Here is a 16150-nt window from a genome sequence, read left to right as displayed (position 1 = left end):
TCACATGGGCGCGAGTTTCACTGCATCCAAAAAAATGACGATAGCACTAAAGCAGCTGCTTCGCGGGGCAAATCCTGCAAATCAGGGGTGTGACAACGGCCCCTCCACAGGTGGGTAAAATGCCAATTAGATCTGAATAGCAGAAAGGGAGAAAATGGAGCGCGCGTCCAGAGCCATTCATAGCGATATCTCGGAAACAAAGCGTAGGGCGCGCTCGTCGAAGATAACGGTGAAGTGCATGCCAATGGTCATTTCAATCGAGGAACTATAAGCGTAGCAGGTATAGTTCGCGAGTAATCGGCCATTTGCTGTAGCGTGTACGGGGGAGGTGGTCATCGGTTCGACTGTGACGTCGACGGTGACGTCACGTGCAAGTGGTCTATTCGTTCGTAACTTCGAGAGACCCGTATGTTTCTCTTGAACTCCGCAAAAAGTCGTCGTGAATCTCCCTGTCTGTCATCAATCAGGCCGTAGCAGAAGACTTCGGCAGAAGTCTTCACTGCAAGGGATCCCGTCCGTGCGCCATGACCGAGTGGAATGACCCGAACACTTTTCCGGTCTCAGACTTTCTTCATTCGAGCTTAGTTCAGACTTCAGACACTGCAACAAACCGATACGTCAAATAGACCTATGCAGTCTTATTATAGGTATACAGTGCAGTGCACGCAAGCGAGCCAAATGGCTTACTGGACGACTTTACGACACCATAATGTGTATGTGAAGTCAGTCTCGTAAAACTCGGCAAAAAAAACATAAGGTCAGTTCATCCATAGATACTAGAAGAGTTCATCTAAATGTTACTATTTCGCCAGCAAATCAATAAATAGACTAGAACCGGGCCAGGCATCAAACCGTCGTTTCCGAGACTGTATGTAAGTGAAGAAGAAAATAAAGAATGGTAGAAATCATCTCCGTCTGATTCACGCTGCTGGCCTGACGTTCCTCATACTCAAGCCGCCTGATCAAACACTCCAAACCTTCTCTTGCGTCGCGGCTCTTCTTCGAACTGCTGTCAATGAAATTTTCAAGCATTTCAAGCATTGACGTCAGCTTTTCACGGGACCTAGAAGCATCACGGGACCAAGTAACATCACGAATTTGACGTTCCTCGACGTTTTCCAACTTCTTCAGTACAATTTTCTTGAAGTTTTTCAACTCAGGTAACAGGGTAGTGACAGTAAGCACAAGATCTAAATTAGAGAATCAACATTAGACATTATCATGAAAAGTGAGACAGACCGTTGAGCTTTCCCTGTTCCTCTATAGTGCTGTAAATTTGACCCAGTGCACTCAGCACTTCGTCTGAGTCATCTTTTTTTTCTTTGAAGAATTGCTCCATTCGTTCAAAAACCTTATCTTCGAATTGCTTTAGTTCATCTCGTACTTCCCTTTTGAAGTCAACGAATCCTGGTTGCGCTGGCGACGGCCGTGCAGCTGACGCTAAGGATTGCATTTGTGACTGTTCCCTCAGATCAGATGACATCAAATCATCTCTGCTTTCTGCTGCTTCGACATTACGCAGCATCGATAGCTGAACAGCCGATGAACTTTCAGCGCTGACCTCCAGATTTCGCTCAGTCTCAGCACACACCGGCGCCGAGATTTCGGCGCTGGCTGCGGGATTTCGCTCAATCTCTGCGCGATGTGCAAATTCCCGAACGTCACTGTGAAGAACTCTAATCTGGTCTTCCATAGCACAAAGTTTACTGGCATTTTCTACGGTGTCTGCTCCTGCCGCTTGAACCAAATGTTTCATCTCTGCGCGAAAATCTGCAAGACCAAGCAGCGTTATGACGACCACCTGTTGTCTAAGTAGCAAAGAACTGAACTGCATACGAGTTTCTTGCAACTAATAACCGTTGCAACTATTTAGAGTACGACTAAGCAGCAGTACCTTTGCTACGCTGCAATAACCTACTAGTAGCTACTACCTAGTAGCAGGCAGGACTTAGATGCCTCAAGTGTAGTTTTGGTACTTCGCGAGTTTAGGAATTACACTAACCTTGAAATTTCTGTAGAATTTCATTTTGACACTGATACATTGGCGAGGCAAGCTTCTGCACGTCTCCTAGTGAATCAGCAACTTCTTCACTTGCGGCTTCAATCCGACGAACCCTGCCAAGCAGCTCTAGAACAAATGCCGTCAGACACGAAGAGCAAAACACAAATCAAGAGTCACCTTCTAACGCCTGCTGTTCCCGTGTTCGCACTGCGAGATAGTTTTCCTCTCTCCTCCTTTCCTCCTCTCTCCTCCTTTCCTCCTCTCTCCTCCTTTCCTCCTCTCTCCTCCTTTCCTCCTCTCTCTGCTCTCTCCGCCGTTCCTCCTCTCTCTGCTCTCTCCGCCGTTCCTCCTCTCTCCGCCGTTCCTCTTCTCTCCGACTTTCCTTCTGTCTCTCCTCTCTTCGTCGTTTCTTTTCTTGCCATCGTTTTCTAACGACATAACAGATTCCACCTCCCAGAAATGAAAAAATAACTATGAGTATCAAGCAGACTATTAACGCGATCTGTCCCTCTAAACGAGAAGATGATTAGAAGCTATTAATTAATTAAATAAAGAATCACGCTTGCACCTTTTGACAGACCGCCGCTCTCCGGCGGTGTGCCACTTGGCTTCAAAGTCGAAGGAACGCCTAAAAGTGACAGCTAATATCTTATCCGGCATGAACCGAGATAAGGCTCACCTGCACACTGGCTCGTGATGTCCAACTGAAATCGATCCTCGCAATAAGCTGTTTTCGGTTCAATGATATCCTGATCTTCTGAACAGCTCAGTAGGCTGACCAGATGGCTCGTGCCATCAGACGGAGGCTTTAACTCAGCCACAAAATCTGACTGATTAGAAGCTGCAGCATTTGCGCTCAAGGTCACTTTCCACGCCAGAAGACAGATTGAGCGACGGTAGTTCGAAAGCACGTCAAAGCCTTTTGAAGTCAGACAGATTGGATGTTGCTCCCCGTTCTTTGCCAAAAACACTTTTCCGCTGACAGCACGATAGAGACTACTTGGACCTAGCGTACGCAGAGAAACATAATGAGAAATCAGTTTGCCCAGATCAGAGAATCGGAATAAGAGACGAAGGGAAGAAAGAAAAAAAATGTCCGGAGATACAAAATCAGCTGGGATGGCAAAGAATAGGGGTACTCCGTCTTACCTAGTTGGGGCATCGTAGTTCGGCACTGAAGATGAATCGAATGACTCAGTAAGACCTTGCCCTTTGACTGTACGGCAACGTCATAGAGCGTGCACCACTTCAGTTGATCCAACGTGACGTCATGTTTTCCAGAAGGCACAGTCCGTTGTATTTGACTATCACTACCTGCCGTCACATACGTAATCAAATAATCCGTCACCTCATCTTGGTTGGGTAAATGTCGTTGAGACTCCCACGTAAGAGTTATTGAGTCAATATTCGATGTACAGCGCAAGTTGACCGGACTACGGGGATGACCTATTTAATTAACGTTATATAGCAAGTGTGCAATAACTTTGGGATGAGAAAACGTACTGATAACTTGTAATGTAAAGCAAGTCTTATTTGAGCCAATTCTAGAAGCATGAGGAGAAAGGACAATGCAGTAGTGACCGGCATTAGCAATTGAAACTGATGAAATATTGTATGACAGCCACTTTTGACCGTCAACAGATTCTTTTTCATCAGAAATGTTTTGGTTATTCAATTGCCATGTGTAAGTCAGGTAACCGTGATAGCCGATTTCGATTGTGAAGTTTACATGACTCTCTGCGAATACACTCTCGTCCTTCTGACTGGTGAGTATTATCACCCGATTTTCTACATATAAAACCTCCATTAGCATTATGCTAGCAAATGATATTGCACACTCACCTACAACCATTACTTTAACCTCTTTTGCACAATAGTAATTATTGATTAGACATGTATAGAGTCCACTGTTCGACACTTTTGCGCTCCATACTGTGAGATCGACTGTATTGACGGATGGCTTTACAGCTGAGCCATCGTGATACCAGGAAACACTGTTTATAGGAATAGCGGCCGAACGACAACGAAGAACGAAAAGTTCGCCGGTATATGTGTACCGGTTTGGAGAAAGATTGCTCACCCAGACGTCGTCTGCAACATTACAGCCTACGACAAAGGTTATAGACAGATAGAACAAATTGATTTAGTTTTATTATACTTTGCTGATGAGTTTTAGAGAATAGGCCGAGTATGACTATCAACGCGACGAAATTGAGAAATGGAGCCCCTTTGCCGAGCATCCCCTAATTAGAACTTCTGCACCGCTACTTGTGCGCTTGAAATAGTCCAGCGAAAAGTGAATACGCCAGCTAGCTCTTTCTCACGAACCTAGTAGGGGGTCCGGGGATCGAAACTATTGATATGTCTACACAACTGAGCTATCCGGATGTTACAACCTGTCGAAGAAGAGCTGGTAGTCAAGTCTGAGAGAGAGAGGGCGAGAGAGAGAGAGAGGCTCGCTGTATTGTGTCGTAGAGGGTCCCGAACCCGAACCGATGACGCCAGCGCTACCGCTCCCACCCCCTCACGTGTCGTCAAAGAAGGTACAAATCAATGTAATCAAAAGGGAGCGTGAAACGCAACTGTGTCACAACCAAAGAAACAACCTATAGGCTGCACTACATATGTACGTATCGCAATCTCCAGCTACCGCATTCAGTTATACAAGCGTTTCGTTCAATTCTAAGAGCGGTTCGTTGAACCGAGACGTAACTGATTCCATTTTGCTTCTAAAAATGTTTTAGGGTACGTATATGTAGTCCTGAGCTGCCTACCTTTCTTCATGCACGTATTGAGAAAAAGAATTTCGTTGAGGCTCTTCTTTGGCCAACGATTTTTCTTCCTTTGACGTAATCTGAACTGGCTCTTTCTGGTTCTCAGACGGCTTGGCAGCCTGTATAACATTTCAATTTAGTATTTTCGTTCCATCTGTTGTACCTTTCTGACTTCTTTTTGTCCATTGTAGCATCTCTTAGCTATTACAGCTACTGCTAAGAGCAAAACAAAAGCCCCCAAAAGAGAAAACCCAATTTCCAAAATTTCATAAGTCGTCTCCCGCTGCTGCGCTTCCTTAGTAGTATCAAGACTAATCGATGAATTCATTTCTAAACATGCTATTGCTATTCGCCTAAAAACAAAAGTAATGCTTGACTATACCGTAAAAGAACATGAACTCCTGAATGTCAGAATGACGACTGCTTCCGTAACCGTTTGATGCTTTTACCGCAAAATCAAAGGTATAGATACCAGTAGCAACCAAGGAAGAGCGGACGTCAATCACAGTAGAACGCCTGTCCACCGTCACAGACCACCAGGGATCTCTTCTAGCTGCCTGTCTCCAATAGGCTTCATAGCCGGTAATAGGACTGTTGCCATCAAACAAAGAATCTGTCCAGTTGACGGTGATGACGCCATCTAAAACTTTTGCTGTTGTGATCACTGGAGGATCAGGTGGACCTAAATACAATAACCAATGCTGGAGATACTCAACTAGTGCATTATATATAGCGACCCTTAACGTCGACGTGAACGATTTGAATTAAGATTGGCCGGTCATCGACCTCGATGGTGCACACGTACTGACCAGCGTGATCGTAGGTAACGTTAACAACAAATAGCTCTCCCGTTTCGTCTTGCGACAGACTCGGATCGCTCACGGGCTGCCCGTCCTTCGTCCAAGAAACGATAGGTCTGACGAGTCCTTGAGCTCGACAAGTGATACTATCGTTTCGGCCATAAGCTATTGTCTTGGAGGCGACTATCTTGATTGGCTCCGAGCCAGACGGAGGAGGAGTTGGCGGGCCTGCAGCAGACGACAATTAGGAAAATTGAAAATATTGTCTCGGTTAATCAAATAACTCCAATTAGGTAGACTTACTTCCTACGATGACTTTTGCTTTGCTCGACTCGACATGACCGTGATTGTTCAACCCAGCACAGTAATAGTAGTCTTCGTCTGTCTTCTTTATGTTCTCGATGACCAGCGTGCTTGACGCGCGATTGTTTCGTATAACATATCTAATATTCTTTGTGTCGACCGTCTTCTGCGTACGGCCTTGAAACCAGGTCTTGCTCGGCGTCGGAATACCAGAAATGTTGCACGTTAGTGTCGCTCGGAAGCCGACCTGCACGGTGACGTTCGCAGGATGGAGAACGATCTTGGGATCGGCTGCAAAAACAAAAACGCCTGCTTTCGTTTTTCATGAACGCAGATTTATATTACTTTCTACAGTCAGCGTGAGAGATTTCTCGGTTCTTCCACCGCTGGTGGACTTTGCTACGCACGTGTAAGAGCCGGCGTCAGACAGAATGACGTTTTGAATAGTCAGAGTCTCTCCTATGCCACCAGTGGTTATATATCTTGGACCATTGAGCAGTTGGCCGTTTCTGAACCAAGCAATTCTGTTGTAGTTCTTTCCACGACAGGTCAAACGAGCGGCGAGGGATTCTCGGTAGAAGACATCTGGATGAAATGCGATTTCAGGAGGGCCTGCATATGTACAGGATAACGAAAGTAAAACGAAAATCAAGGAAGTTGCTCCATATGAACAAACCAAATACTGTGAGGTTCGCCTTTTTCTGAGATTCCTTCACTTCTCCTGTGCTCAATGTCGCTTGACAGCCGTATAGTCCCGAGTCTGCGGTATTCAAGCGAACAATGTGAAGCGACGATGTGCCCACGCCCTTAGTTCGACTTGTAGGCAAAACGGCAGCTCCGTTCTTTAGCCATCTGTAAGCGGCGACGTTTGCTCCATCGCTTACAACGCACGTAAGCGCGATTGCGTCGCCGACCTGAGCGTGGTAAGCGGGCAAGCCGGCAGCATAAGCGCTTACTGAATAGACAATTATTGATGAGTCCCCAGAGTCCCCAGTTCCACCCCAAACTTTTCCGGCTTGCCTGTGATGCCTTGAGCGCTTAGAACTGCGCTAACAAGCAGCAGAAACGAAACATAGAGATGTGCAAACGCCATTTTACACATTGAAAGCCTGGAACAAAGAAGTCTCGCAAAAGTGCTTCAGGGACCGGAGATTTTTTTCCCACCTCAGCTAGGCTCCATTGGTTGCACGTTTGATTTCAACTCTGGTTTCACTTCTGTTAGTGTGAAAATATTGAGAAGAGGCGCTGAGGAGACACTTATGTTATGCCACCGGAGCCCCTATTGGTCAATTTCACATGACAGCCTTAAACAATTCCGCCCACGGTTTACTTTTAGTCCCGGAAAACGCGTCTTTTTTGCCGACTCAATGCTCGGATTCGTACTCAAAATATACTTGCTGAAGAGAAGACCGACGTATCTCTTAGTTGATTGAGTTTTCAGTCAAGCTGGTAGTCGAAGAAAGCGCTTTCGGTTATCTTGCTCACTTCCGTTCAGCAAGAGCTCTTTGTCTCTTTCCAAAAAAGTTTTGTTGTTACTATCCAACAGAAACAGCCAAAAACACACCATAGTCTTTAGAAAGGGTAACAAAAATTTAGAAACAAAGGTTCTATACTATAGACATCTATTCTACCGAAAGTCAAGAACATGCTGGCTACCTTTAGCAAACGGCGTCGTTAACCATATAAGTCCAAACTACCGCACTTAGACGAAATCGTTCTGGCTCTTGCTACGGCAGCAGCAGCAGCAACAACTAAGTACGACAATAAGAACGATCAGCAGCACACCACCACCCGCAGCAATTCCGACGATAGCTCCAACGCTCAGCCCAGATGATCCGTCGTCATCATCGTCGCCATCATTACCATCACCTTCTAATCATCAAAGAATGCGCCTACGTTGTTGCTGCAATCGAGGCCAACCTACCTGTGTCAAACGTGACCGGATTACTAGGTGGTGAACGATCCGGACCCGAATTGCGAGCATAGACCCGAACCGTGTACCGACGACCAGGGCTAATGTTCACTCGCATGTAATTGGCACTCGAGCCGCTCTGGGTTAAGACGTTGCCGTTCAATTCGAGCGAGGCCTCGTAGTACATGACTGATCCTTCACTGGGAGATAAACGCGAAGTATTGACGGCCTTAAAGAGTGGACTTGAAAGAGGAGAAGGTTATAGCGAGCGGGGTCTTTTCATACCGTCCATTTCAAATCCACTGACGTCGAGGACAGGTTGTCGTATTTTAGATCAGTCGGTCCAACACTGAGAGCTGCAATAAGAAAATTAGAAACACAGTCAACGCGTTTAACTGGAAATCAGACGCACTTACCTAAAGGATAGGTGGCCTCTCTTAATACACCACTGTAGTCACTGATTCCTATCCCATTCCTTGCTGCCACTTGGAACTCATACTCGGTAAATGCCTTTAATCCTGTGACGGTGTACGTCGTCTCCGCTGAGGAATTCAATGGCTTTGTTGACCATGTCGATTCTGCAGCTTCCTTATAGCGAACGACGTAGCCAGTTATTTCGCTGAACCCGTCGTGTCCCTTAGACCACGTGAGAGTCAAACTGGTGCGCGTTTTCTGCACACTCTTCGCGCTGATTGTAGGTGGATCAGGCGAAACTAGTAAAAGAATAAAATTTGTTGCTCAAAGGCTCTTGTAACAGACCTCGAACTTTAAGAGTGACAACCGCCCCATCAGTTGTTCCCACCAGATTTCGACCCTGGCATCGATATTCGCCATCGTTCGCTCTATCTGCGGCAATGACGTCATAATTTGACGAACTGTTCGCGGAAACTTTTGCCCCATTGAAATACCAGTCGACCAGAGGACGCGGCACGCCGTCGAAGAGACATGAAAAGCGAATGGAGCTACCACGGTTTACGTAGGAAAGACCCGTGGGACTAGCGGAACGAAATTCCGGCGAATCTACAAAAAACGCCATTGTAACTCGATTATACGAGTTTTCAATTTCATACATTGAACGGTTAGGAATTTGGTTTGATTTCGCGTTCCCGCCAAGTTGGTGGCGACGCACGTGTACGCGCCGGAATCGGCGCGACTCGCCGTCGCTTTAGCGTACGTCACGTTCGTCGAGCCGCGCGCTATCTCGACGCTTTCGCGCCAAAGCGAGACGCGCGTCGGCGGCAGACGGGACGAGGGCACGCATCGAATCGTCAACGAATCGGAAACGTTTACCGTAGGCACGTCGTACACGGTAAAATTTGGCGCAACTGCGAAAGAGAAACGTGAGGAAACCCGGAAAATATTGACTGGAAATTCGGTCACCGGCTAGTTGAAGTAGAGCGAAGCCGCTATCAAGTATCTGTCCCCCCTGGACACGCCCGCAGCCGTACGTTCCCTCGTAGATCGATTCGAAGCGCGGTATCGTCAGGGACTGCGCGCTCACGTTGAATTCGCGATCGTTGAAGGCGCGCGGAATGTTTTTCTCGCTCTGCCGCGTCGCTTCGCTGTCGCGATAGAGCCAAATCGCCTGGAACGACGGTTCCGTCGTTCGATTGCAGACGAGCGTGACGCGCGAGCCGACGACGACGAAGGACGACGTTGGATAAGCGTCGAAACCGTCGCCATGGTTTCGTTCGAATACGAACGTCTCCTTGACGACGGCGACGGCTAGAGAAATAAAATTTCCGATTGAGTTGTCGAATAAAACGATAAATCTCGTCCTCACCGACGTCACAGAGACTAGTTAGGATGAGGAAGCGCAAAAAATTCATGGATGCGTAGATAGTACGGGAATTGTCCACTTGTCATTCTCTCACGGAAAGCTCCCGGAGATCCGGTCATGGAACTGCGAGCGAGACAGGGCAAAGGCGGCGATAAACCGACTGATGACAGCAAAAGCCTCGTCGCTTCGACGACCGAAAGCGAACCGGCGACGGCGAATCAAGCCGTCGGAACGGCCCGTCAGAAATCGAAAGCACTTATGAGCACCATCGCCATTCCGAATACGGTATGCTTGCTCGTCGAGACTTGGAAGGACGGTCCTGACGTAAGAATGTTTTACGATTGCCTGTTGTGGGTGCTCGGCGTTGCGCTCCTCGTGCAGTTTCTCACGGCTATCTTTCTCATACTCAAAGACGATCTGAAGAAGTTGACGGCTCGCTTTCAGTTCAACTATTGGCCGTTTGAGTATAAGACCTTGCTCAGTCTTCTGATGTTCGTCTCGTTGTCTCTCAATACGTTTGCCACCGCTCTCTATCATGCTGGTGGCAGAGTCGGGGCGGGAAAGACCAATAAGACTGCCGTTGAAGCCTGACCTCGGACTTCTAGTACAGTAGTTCATGTTTGCCTTATTTGTTGATTTATCACGCGTCACGATAACTACTTTTACTTGTTTCGTACGAAAGTTCCGAAAAGCTCCCGGATATACGGTCATGGAACTGAGAGCGAGACCGGGCAAAGGCGGCGATAAACCGTCTGATGACAGCAAAAGTCTCGTCGCTTCGACGACAGAAAGCGAACCGGACCCACCGGCGACGGCGAATGGAGCCGTCGAAACGGACCGTCAGAAAACGAAAACACTTATGAGCACCGTCGCCATTCCGCATACGGTGTGCTTGCTCGTCGAGACTTGGAAGGACGGCCCCGACGTGAGAATTTTCTACGATTGCCTTTCGTGGGTGCTGGGCGTTGCGCTCATTGTGCAGATTTTCACGGCTATCTTTCTCATACTCAAAGACGACCTGAAGAAGTTGACGGCTCGTTTTCAGTTCAACTATTGGCCGTTTCGGTATAAAACACTGCTCAGTCTTCTGATGTTCGTCTCGCTGTTGCTCAATACGTTTGCCACCGCTCTCTATCATGCTGGTGGCCGAGTCGACGCTGGAAAGACTAATAAGACTGCCGTTGAAGCTTGACCTCAGACCTCCGGAAATAACAGCAGGGAGTTCGCTTTCTAGTCGTTGGTTTTTGGTTCTGGGATGAATGTATTTGGGCACATAAAGACAGAAAAAGAAATGCCTAAGATGTACTCTTTTGCTTGCTGTTAGAATCTTTCTTACAGCGGCATATTACTAGTCCTATAATCAAAGCAACAAGAATCACACTGCCACCAACAGAAGCTGCAATAATCCACCATTCCACGCTTTGAGTTTCTAACAACAAAAAAGCGTATCTAAGTTAATAATGCTCCTTTACTGACACTGTGATCAATCTACCTGAGCTAAGCGTGACTGAATTGCTGGGAGGCGAACAACCAATACTATTGCAAGCGTAGACCATAACGGTGTATTGAAGATCATCGCTAATGTTTGCTCGCATGTAGTTTGGGCTTAGGCTGGTCATCTCCATTACCTCGCCGTTGATTTCAAATACCGCCTTATAGAACAGAACTGATCCCTCATCGGCAGATAAACGTGAAACGTCAACAGGCTTATCAGAAATAATCTCAAGATAAAAAAGGAAAGACTTGGAACATCTTACCTTCCATCTTAAATGAACTGATGTCGGAGTAAGATTTCCATACGTTAGATCAGTAGGTCCAACACTGAGAGCTAATAAAAATTAAAAGTTAAAACAAGAAAGGCTATGGGGTAAGTGGGCTACCGTTAGGATAAGTCTTCTCCGTGAAAGACGTGCTATAAGTTCCAATTCCCATTTCATTTCTTGCTGCCACTTTGACGTCATAGTCGGTAAAAGCCTTTAATCCCGTGAGAGTATACATCGTCTCCACTGAAGAATTCAACAGTATTGGTAACCACTTTGATTTTGCCGATTCCTTGTAGTGAATGCTGTAGCCAATAACATCACTGAACCCATCGTGACCTTTATTCCACGTCAGAGTCAAACTGCTATTGGTTTTCTCCACGTTATGTGTATCAATTGTGGGTGGATCAGGCGGAACTAAATTAAATGAAAATAAAAGGCTGGCCAATTTCTAGCACCCCACCAGACCTCGAACTCTCAGCGTCATGTTGACCCCGTCAGTCTTTCCCAGCAAATTTCGACCTTTGCACCAATATACACCCCCATCTTTTCTATCTGCATCTGTAACGTTGAAATCTGAAGAATAGCTCTCTCCAATTTTCATTCCGTCAAAATACCACTCAACCAGAGGACGTGGCACACCGTCAAAGGAACATGAAAACCGAATGGAACCTCCACGTTTTACGTAGAAAAGATTCACATGACCAGCCGGACGAAATTCAGGCGCATCTAACAAGAATGGGAATCACTTAGGTCTAAATCTATTGTGGGTATTGATTCTATACATTGAACAACGAGGTTATCGGTCTGATTTCTCGTGCCCGCCTCGTTGGCAGCAACGCACGTGTACGCGCCGGAATCGCCGCGCGTCGTCGACGCTATCGTATGCGTCACATTCGTGGCACCGTGCGCTATCTCGACGCCTTCGCGCCACAGCGAGACGCGCGTCGGCGGAGGCAGAGCCGTGGGTGTACATCGAATCGTCACCGAATCGGAAATATCGACGGTGGGCATATCTGGCGGAGCTGGAAAGAGAATCAACTAGACTAGAGTAGAAATAAATGGCCCAGCACTCTCACCGGCTAATCTCAGCGATGCGAAACCGCCGTCGCGCATCGGTCCGCCGCAGCTCGTGGCGCAGCCGTACAGTCCCTCGTACGTCGATCCGAATCGCCGTATCGTCAACGACTGCGCGCTAGCGTTGAACTCGTGATCGGGAAACGCACGCGATACGATTCTCTCGCTCTGCGCCGTTCCGTCGCGATCGCGATACAGCCAGACGGCGTGAAACGATGAGTCGTTCGTTCGATTGCAGAAGAGCGTAACGCGAGCGTTTGCGACGACGAAGGAGGAGATCGGATAGGCGTCGAAACCGTCGTCGTGATCGCGCTCAAGGATCGTCGCGTCATCGACGGCGGCGACTAGAGACGATAGATAATCTGTAGAAGGTCGCTCGTCGTTCTACACTTACCGACGCCGCAGAGAAGAGCTGCGGCAACGAAAACTCGCAAGAACAACATAAACAACGTGCGAGAACACTTCCTCTCGTTGGGAAATTGTGAGCACTGAGCATCGTGCAGTCTACTCTTACGTAACCAGTTCTCTAGGTGTAGTTCGGGGGAATCTTATGACCTAAGCTTTGACCACGAATGGTGAAAGTGTGATCTGTAGGCGGTCTCCTCAGACGATCTGTTATTTTCGATTCAGACAATCAGTTCCTTCTCTCCTACAGTACTGCTATGGATAGTCTACTCAGCTGTCGTTCTGTTCTTTCCGCTCTCTTGTGCCTATGTCGCACTTATAACAACACGCAAGATTGTATATCTATATCTTTTCTGCCTCCTCTGCTGCTGTACAAGCACACAGAAGACAATTGGGAATACAGTATTAGGCAAGTGCTGAAGATAAAACAGCGACAGCAGCGACCACTAGCACGGAATTAAAATATAAGTCTCTCTCTCTTTTCATACAGCAGTCTGTTCTTTTCCTCGCCCTGTCACCGTCACCGCTGCCTTGTCGGCAGCAATCACAGTTGCATAAGGCGGCGGAGCGTCAAACGGCAATTTGTCCGTAAAGGAAACAATCCGAGCCAACGGCTCGTGTCGCTTTACCACGCACACAATCTCAGCACGCTCCGCTCCGTCGACGTCGTCTGCAGCCTCGTCGGACGCTTCTTCGTCTCGACGACGACGACGTCGACGACGGCTGTACTGCACTTCCAACCCATCGGAACGACCTCGTGACGACGCGAGCACGGCCTTCCTACCCAGCGCCTTCTTTATGGAGTATATCACCGTTCCCAGCACAAGGATGGCGAGGAGAGTGCACGCCGCGCCAATGCCGATACGAACCCACGCCATCCCCTCCGTCGACATCAGATCGACGGTTTCGGTTTTAGTGCAACAATCTGAAGAAAACCGTATTGTGATTATATAAAAAAACATATTTGTCACATAATGTTTACCTCGTAATTCCACTGGAACTGAAACGAAGCCACTTTGGCCGACTGAATTGATGGCCGCCACTTCAACGGAACCGAAAACGCCGCCGTTCGTTTGGGAAAAGGGTACGAGAATGTGCTGTTGAACGGCGTCCAAATTTCTGATCGTCGGATCCCGACTATTATTATTTCTGATGACGACTTTATAAAGGCAAGCCGCCCGCATCGAGGCTTTCGAGCCACGAAACGAAAACACTGCAGGAGTCCTAGCTTAGCGGTTACGTTAACATTTCGCAGTACTCCTGGACCTTAGCAAAGAAAAGAAAAATAATTCTATAAATCAAGTGTGACGTCATTATTCTATTTTGCATACCGGTGGCTGGTATAACTGATACAGAGGAACTGGAGGCGATTGATATGGTCTACGGTAGCGCACGCTTGGATGACGTATCTCGCGATATAACGCCATTCCTAAAGTGGCTGTGATGCGGCGACGGCGCCGACAGCGTCCTGACAACGACAACGACGATGATGACGACGACGGAGGCGACGACGACGACGACGACGATGACGACGACGACGATGACAATGGCGACATTTTAGGCTTTGGACCCTTCTCGGTGATCTGCTCTAGAAAGACCGAACCGGAAAGGGTTCGATTCTAATTTACTGGAATTTTTGTGCTAGACGTTCAATGTGAAAGCGCCGAGAGATGCGTTTTTTGACGACGATTCTTCTATCCAACGATCCCAGCGAGAATTCCTTGCCAGTTCTGAGTCAAGTGAACCACCAACTATTTCCTTATCAGAGTCTTTGCCTATGACTGTTGGAAGAGCATCAAGAGCAAGGAATTCAATCCAGGTTAGTGTTTAGAGAGTCGTGCCAGGAAATTGGGGGTTGCCGGAAGTGTTTGCAAATGTATTTACTCCTACGCGAATCTGCGTGCCGACTTAATTGGCTAGGTTCCTCGTTCACTTGTTTATTAAATAGGAAAATTTGAAGATGCCCTTGTGTCTTCCTAAACCCTGGGATTATATGAACAGAGTGACCTTCTTGGAACGGTCGAAAACTGTTTACGCTGGACATTTTGATTGTGAAAATGAATTGTACGCTCTCAGCTGCGGAGACAACAAGTGGACAAGTATTCCTTATCGTTTTGAAAAGTTTCCTCATGATGTGAATCACCTAAGCAGCCTCTTTCAATTAGATGACCAATTATACGGGCACTTTTTTGACGAAAATTGGTCTTATCATTCAATTGCAAAATACAAAGAAAAAGCGCGTGTGTGGGAAAATGCCTTTGAATTGTCTTCACTAAAAGGGGTTGGGTACAGCACTGTTGTTGGTCATCCGAACGGCAGAAAAGTCTATACCGTTGGTGGTGTAAGAGATGGTCAGAGTCTTACCTTAGTGACTGTGTATGATGTACAAACTGGAGTTAAATACGATGACTATGAAATGAAAGATAAAAGAGGTCTTTGCTCCTGTGCAATTATTCATGATGTGCTCTATATTGGCGGAGGCGACATTTGGCAGGAAGAAGCTGGAGGATTAAACAGCATCGAATCCTTATTCTTAGAAAACCGTCATTGCGAATTATTTTCACCGACTACATCCTATAGACCAACTCTGGGTGCGCTAGGTGACTCACTGGTATATTCTGGTGGCACTGTTGACGCCTCTTGCTCAGACGCGAGTAAGAAAGTTGGCCGCCTTGATTTCAGAGCCAAAAAATGGGTCAGCTTGCCAGACATGCAGCAAGAGCGAGATCTGCATGGGATGGTAGCTGTGGATGGCCAGAGTCTCTTTGCTGTAGGAGGTACCCCGTCTTACTATAGTGTTGATCGTTTAGACTCCTTTGAGCAACTTTCTGTCACTTCAATTTATGTGTGAATCCTTTGACCGACTTCTTTTTTACGTTGCGGGCGTAATTTCATTATTTGATAGTGGAATATGTGCTGCTGTTAGTTTTGTGCTACGATTAGCTTCAAAGTTTGCATGATGTCAAAACCCGCGCAATAAAAACTATCTTTCCGTCGCTGCTGGCTAACTGTTGACAAGCACTTAATTAAATTTACTAACATCAAAACCGTCGCCGTGATTGCGCTCGAAGATCGTCGCGTCTTCGACGACGGCGACTAAAGACGATAAGAAGGTCGCGCTCGTCATTTGATCGCGATGAGGCCTACACTTACCGACGCCGCAGAGAAGAGTTGTGGCAGCGAAAACTCGCAAGAACAATATAAACAACATGTAGAACACTTCCTCTCTTTGAGCACTGCGTCTCGCGCAATCTACTCTTACGTAACCCGTTCCCGGGAATCTTACCTTTTGGTATGACCTAAGTGGTGAAAGTGTGATCTGTAGGCGGCTACTCAA

At 47.2% G+C, this 16150-nt stretch overlaps 5 protein-coding genes and 1 long non-coding RNA gene across 7 annotated transcripts; 1 reads left to right on the top strand and 5 right to left on the bottom strand.

The window, feature by feature from the left end:
• Positions 1-712: 712 nt before the first annotated feature.
• On the bottom strand, positions 713-4522 carry LOC136196178 (uncharacterized). Its single transcript, XM_065985688.1, has 11 exons — positions 4399-4522; positions 4161-4330; positions 3845-4108; positions 3506-3790; positions 3152-3448; positions 2682-3008; positions 2571-2630; positions 2180-2512; positions 2003-2128; positions 1240-1770; positions 713-1190 (listed from the first exon to the last, which is right to left on the bottom strand). Exons 2-11 carry the CDS (start codon positions 4240-4242, stop codon positions 847-849), a joined length of 2649 nt encoding a protein of 882 aa, XP_065841760.1. The 5' UTR covers positions 4243-4330; positions 4399-4522; the 3' UTR covers positions 713-846.
• Positions 4523-4619: 97 nt separating this feature from the next.
• LOC136196222 (protein sax-3-like) lies at positions 4620-7147 on the bottom strand. The gene is made up of 10 exons (XM_065985751.1): positions 7044-7147; positions 6900-6988; positions 6556-6834; positions 6225-6491; positions 5880-6170; positions 5514-5804; positions 5159-5458; positions 4940-5106; positions 4777-4895; positions 4620-4731 (listed from the first exon to the last, which is right to left on the bottom strand). Exons 2-10 carry the CDS (start codon positions 6979-6981, stop codon positions 4662-4664), a joined length of 1866 nt encoding a protein of 621 aa, XP_065841823.1. The 5' UTR covers positions 6982-6988; positions 7044-7147; the 3' UTR covers positions 4620-4661.
• Positions 7148-7424: 277 nt separating this feature from the next.
• Positions 7425-9729, bottom strand: LOC136196244 (fasciclin-2-like). The gene is made up of 8 exons (XM_065985773.1): positions 9575-9729; positions 9172-9516; positions 8862-9116; positions 8551-8811; positions 8208-8504; positions 8077-8147; positions 7804-8020; positions 7425-7751 (listed from the first exon to the last, which is right to left on the bottom strand). The coding sequence occupies exons 1-8, from the start codon at positions 9618-9620 to the stop codon at positions 7582-7584; spliced, it is 1662 nt and encodes a 553-aa protein (XP_065841845.1). The 5' UTR covers positions 9621-9729; the 3' UTR covers positions 7425-7581.
• A 1102-nt stretch (positions 9730-10831) lies between these two features.
• LOC136196255 (contactin-2-like) lies at positions 10832-12906 on the bottom strand. Of its 2 annotated transcripts, none has more exons than XM_065985783.1 (8): positions 12803-12906; positions 12411-12752; positions 12117-12356; positions 11800-12060; positions 11452-11748; positions 11329-11399; positions 11064-11277; positions 10832-11000 (listed from the first exon to the last, which is right to left on the bottom strand). In XM_065985783.1, the coding sequence occupies exons 1-8, from the start codon at positions 12849-12851 to the stop codon at positions 10867-10869; spliced, it is 1608 nt and encodes a 535-aa protein (XP_065841855.1). In that variant the 5' UTR covers positions 12852-12906; the 3' UTR covers positions 10832-10866. The 2 variants fall into 2 exon arrangements, with proteins under 2 accessions (XP_065841855.1, XP_065841863.1); XM_065985791.1 differs by lacking the exon at positions 10832-11000 and having other exon boundaries at positions 11074-11149; positions 11200-11277.
• Positions 12907-13208: 302 nt separating this feature from the next.
• On the bottom strand, positions 13209-14617 carry LOC136196314 (uncharacterized). The gene is made up of 3 exons (XR_010672131.1): positions 14145-14617; positions 13796-14079; positions 13209-13738 (listed from the first exon to the last, which is right to left on the bottom strand). It is a non-coding gene; the product is annotated as an uncharacterized lncRNA (long non-coding RNA).
• On the top strand, positions 14210-15806 carry LOC136196282 (uncharacterized). Its single transcript, XM_065985809.1, has 3 exons — positions 14210-14391; positions 14459-14632; positions 14762-15806. Exons 1-3 carry the CDS (start codon positions 14257-14259, stop codon positions 15662-15664), a joined length of 1212 nt encoding a protein of 403 aa, XP_065841881.1. The 5' UTR covers positions 14210-14256; the 3' UTR covers positions 15665-15806.
• The last annotated feature ends 344 nt before the right edge of the window (positions 15807-16150 follow it).

The sequence above is a fragment of the Oscarella lobularis genome, chromosome 1 (assembly GCF_947507565.1).
Source record: "Oscarella lobularis chromosome 1, ooOscLobu1.1, whole genome shotgun sequence".
Classification (NCBI taxonomy): Eukaryota; Metazoa; Porifera; class Homoscleromorpha; order Homosclerophorida; family Oscarellidae; genus Oscarella; species Oscarella lobularis.
Note: the sequence above shows the minus strand (reverse complement) of the source record. Positions and strands in the feature narration are given on the sequence as shown.

Bases quoted from the DNA above. Each gene is read 5' to 3' on its own strand.
- LOC136196222 (XM_065985751.1), bottom strand. From the start codon at position 6,981: ATGTGTAAAATGGCGTTTGCACATCTCTATGTTTCGTTTCTGCTGCTT. The intron at 6,171-6,224 runs GTAATATAAATC...TTGTTTTTGCAG, and splicing joins TCTCACGCTGACTGTAGAAA to CCGATCCCAAGATCGTTCTC. The intron at 5,459-5,513 runs GTCGCTATATAT...TATTGTATTTAG, and splicing joins CGTTCACGTCGACGTTAAGG to GTCCACCTGATCCTCCAGTG.
- LOC136196282 (XM_065985809.1), top strand. From the start codon at position 14,257: ATGCGGCGACGGCGCCGACAGCGTCCTGACAACGACAACGACGATGAT. The intron at 14,392-14,458 runs GTGATCTGCTCT...TTTTTGTGCTAG, and splicing joins TAGGCTTTGGACCCTTCTCG to ACGTTCAATGTGAAAGCGCC. The intron at 14,633-14,761 runs GTTAGTGTTTAG...TTTATTAAATAG, and splicing joins GAGCAAGGAATTCAATCCAG to GAAAATTTGAAGATGCCCTT.
- LOC136196178 (XM_065985688.1), bottom strand. From the start codon at position 4,242: ATGCTCGGCAAAGGGGCTCCATTTCTCAATTTCGTCGCGTTGATAGTC. The intron at 3,009-3,151 runs GTAAGACGGAGT...TGCGTACGCTAG, and splicing joins AACTACGATGCCCCAACTAG to GTCCAAGTAGTCTCTATCGT. The intron at 1,191-1,239 runs GTCTGTCTCACT...TCTCTAATTTAG, and splicing joins GGAACAGGGAAAGCTCAACG to ATCTTGTGCTTACTGTCACT.
- LOC136196255 (XM_065985783.1), bottom strand. From the start codon at position 12,851: ATGTTGTTCTTGCGAGTTTTCGTTGCCGCAGCTCTTCTCTGCGGCGTC. The intron at 11,400-11,451 runs GTAGCCCACTTA...AATTTTTATTAG, and splicing joins GGAGAAGACTTATCCTAACG to CTCTCAGTGTTGGACCTACT. The intron at 11,278-11,328 runs GTAAGATGTTCC...ATTTCTGATAAG, and splicing joins CAGTTCATTTAAGATGGAAG to CCTGTTGACGTTTCACGTTT.
- LOC136196244 (XM_065985773.1), bottom strand. From the start codon at position 9,620: ATGAATTTTTTGCGCTTCCTCATCCTAACTAGTCTCTGTGACGTCG. The intron at 9,117-9,171 runs GTGACCGAATTT...TCTCTTTCGCAG, and splicing joins CGCTCTACTTCAACTAGCCG to TTGCGCCAAATTTTACCGTG. The intron at 8,148-8,207 runs GTAAGTGCGTCT...TTCTTATTGCAG, and splicing joins AGAGGCCACCTATCCTTTAG to CTCTCAGTGTTGGACCGACT.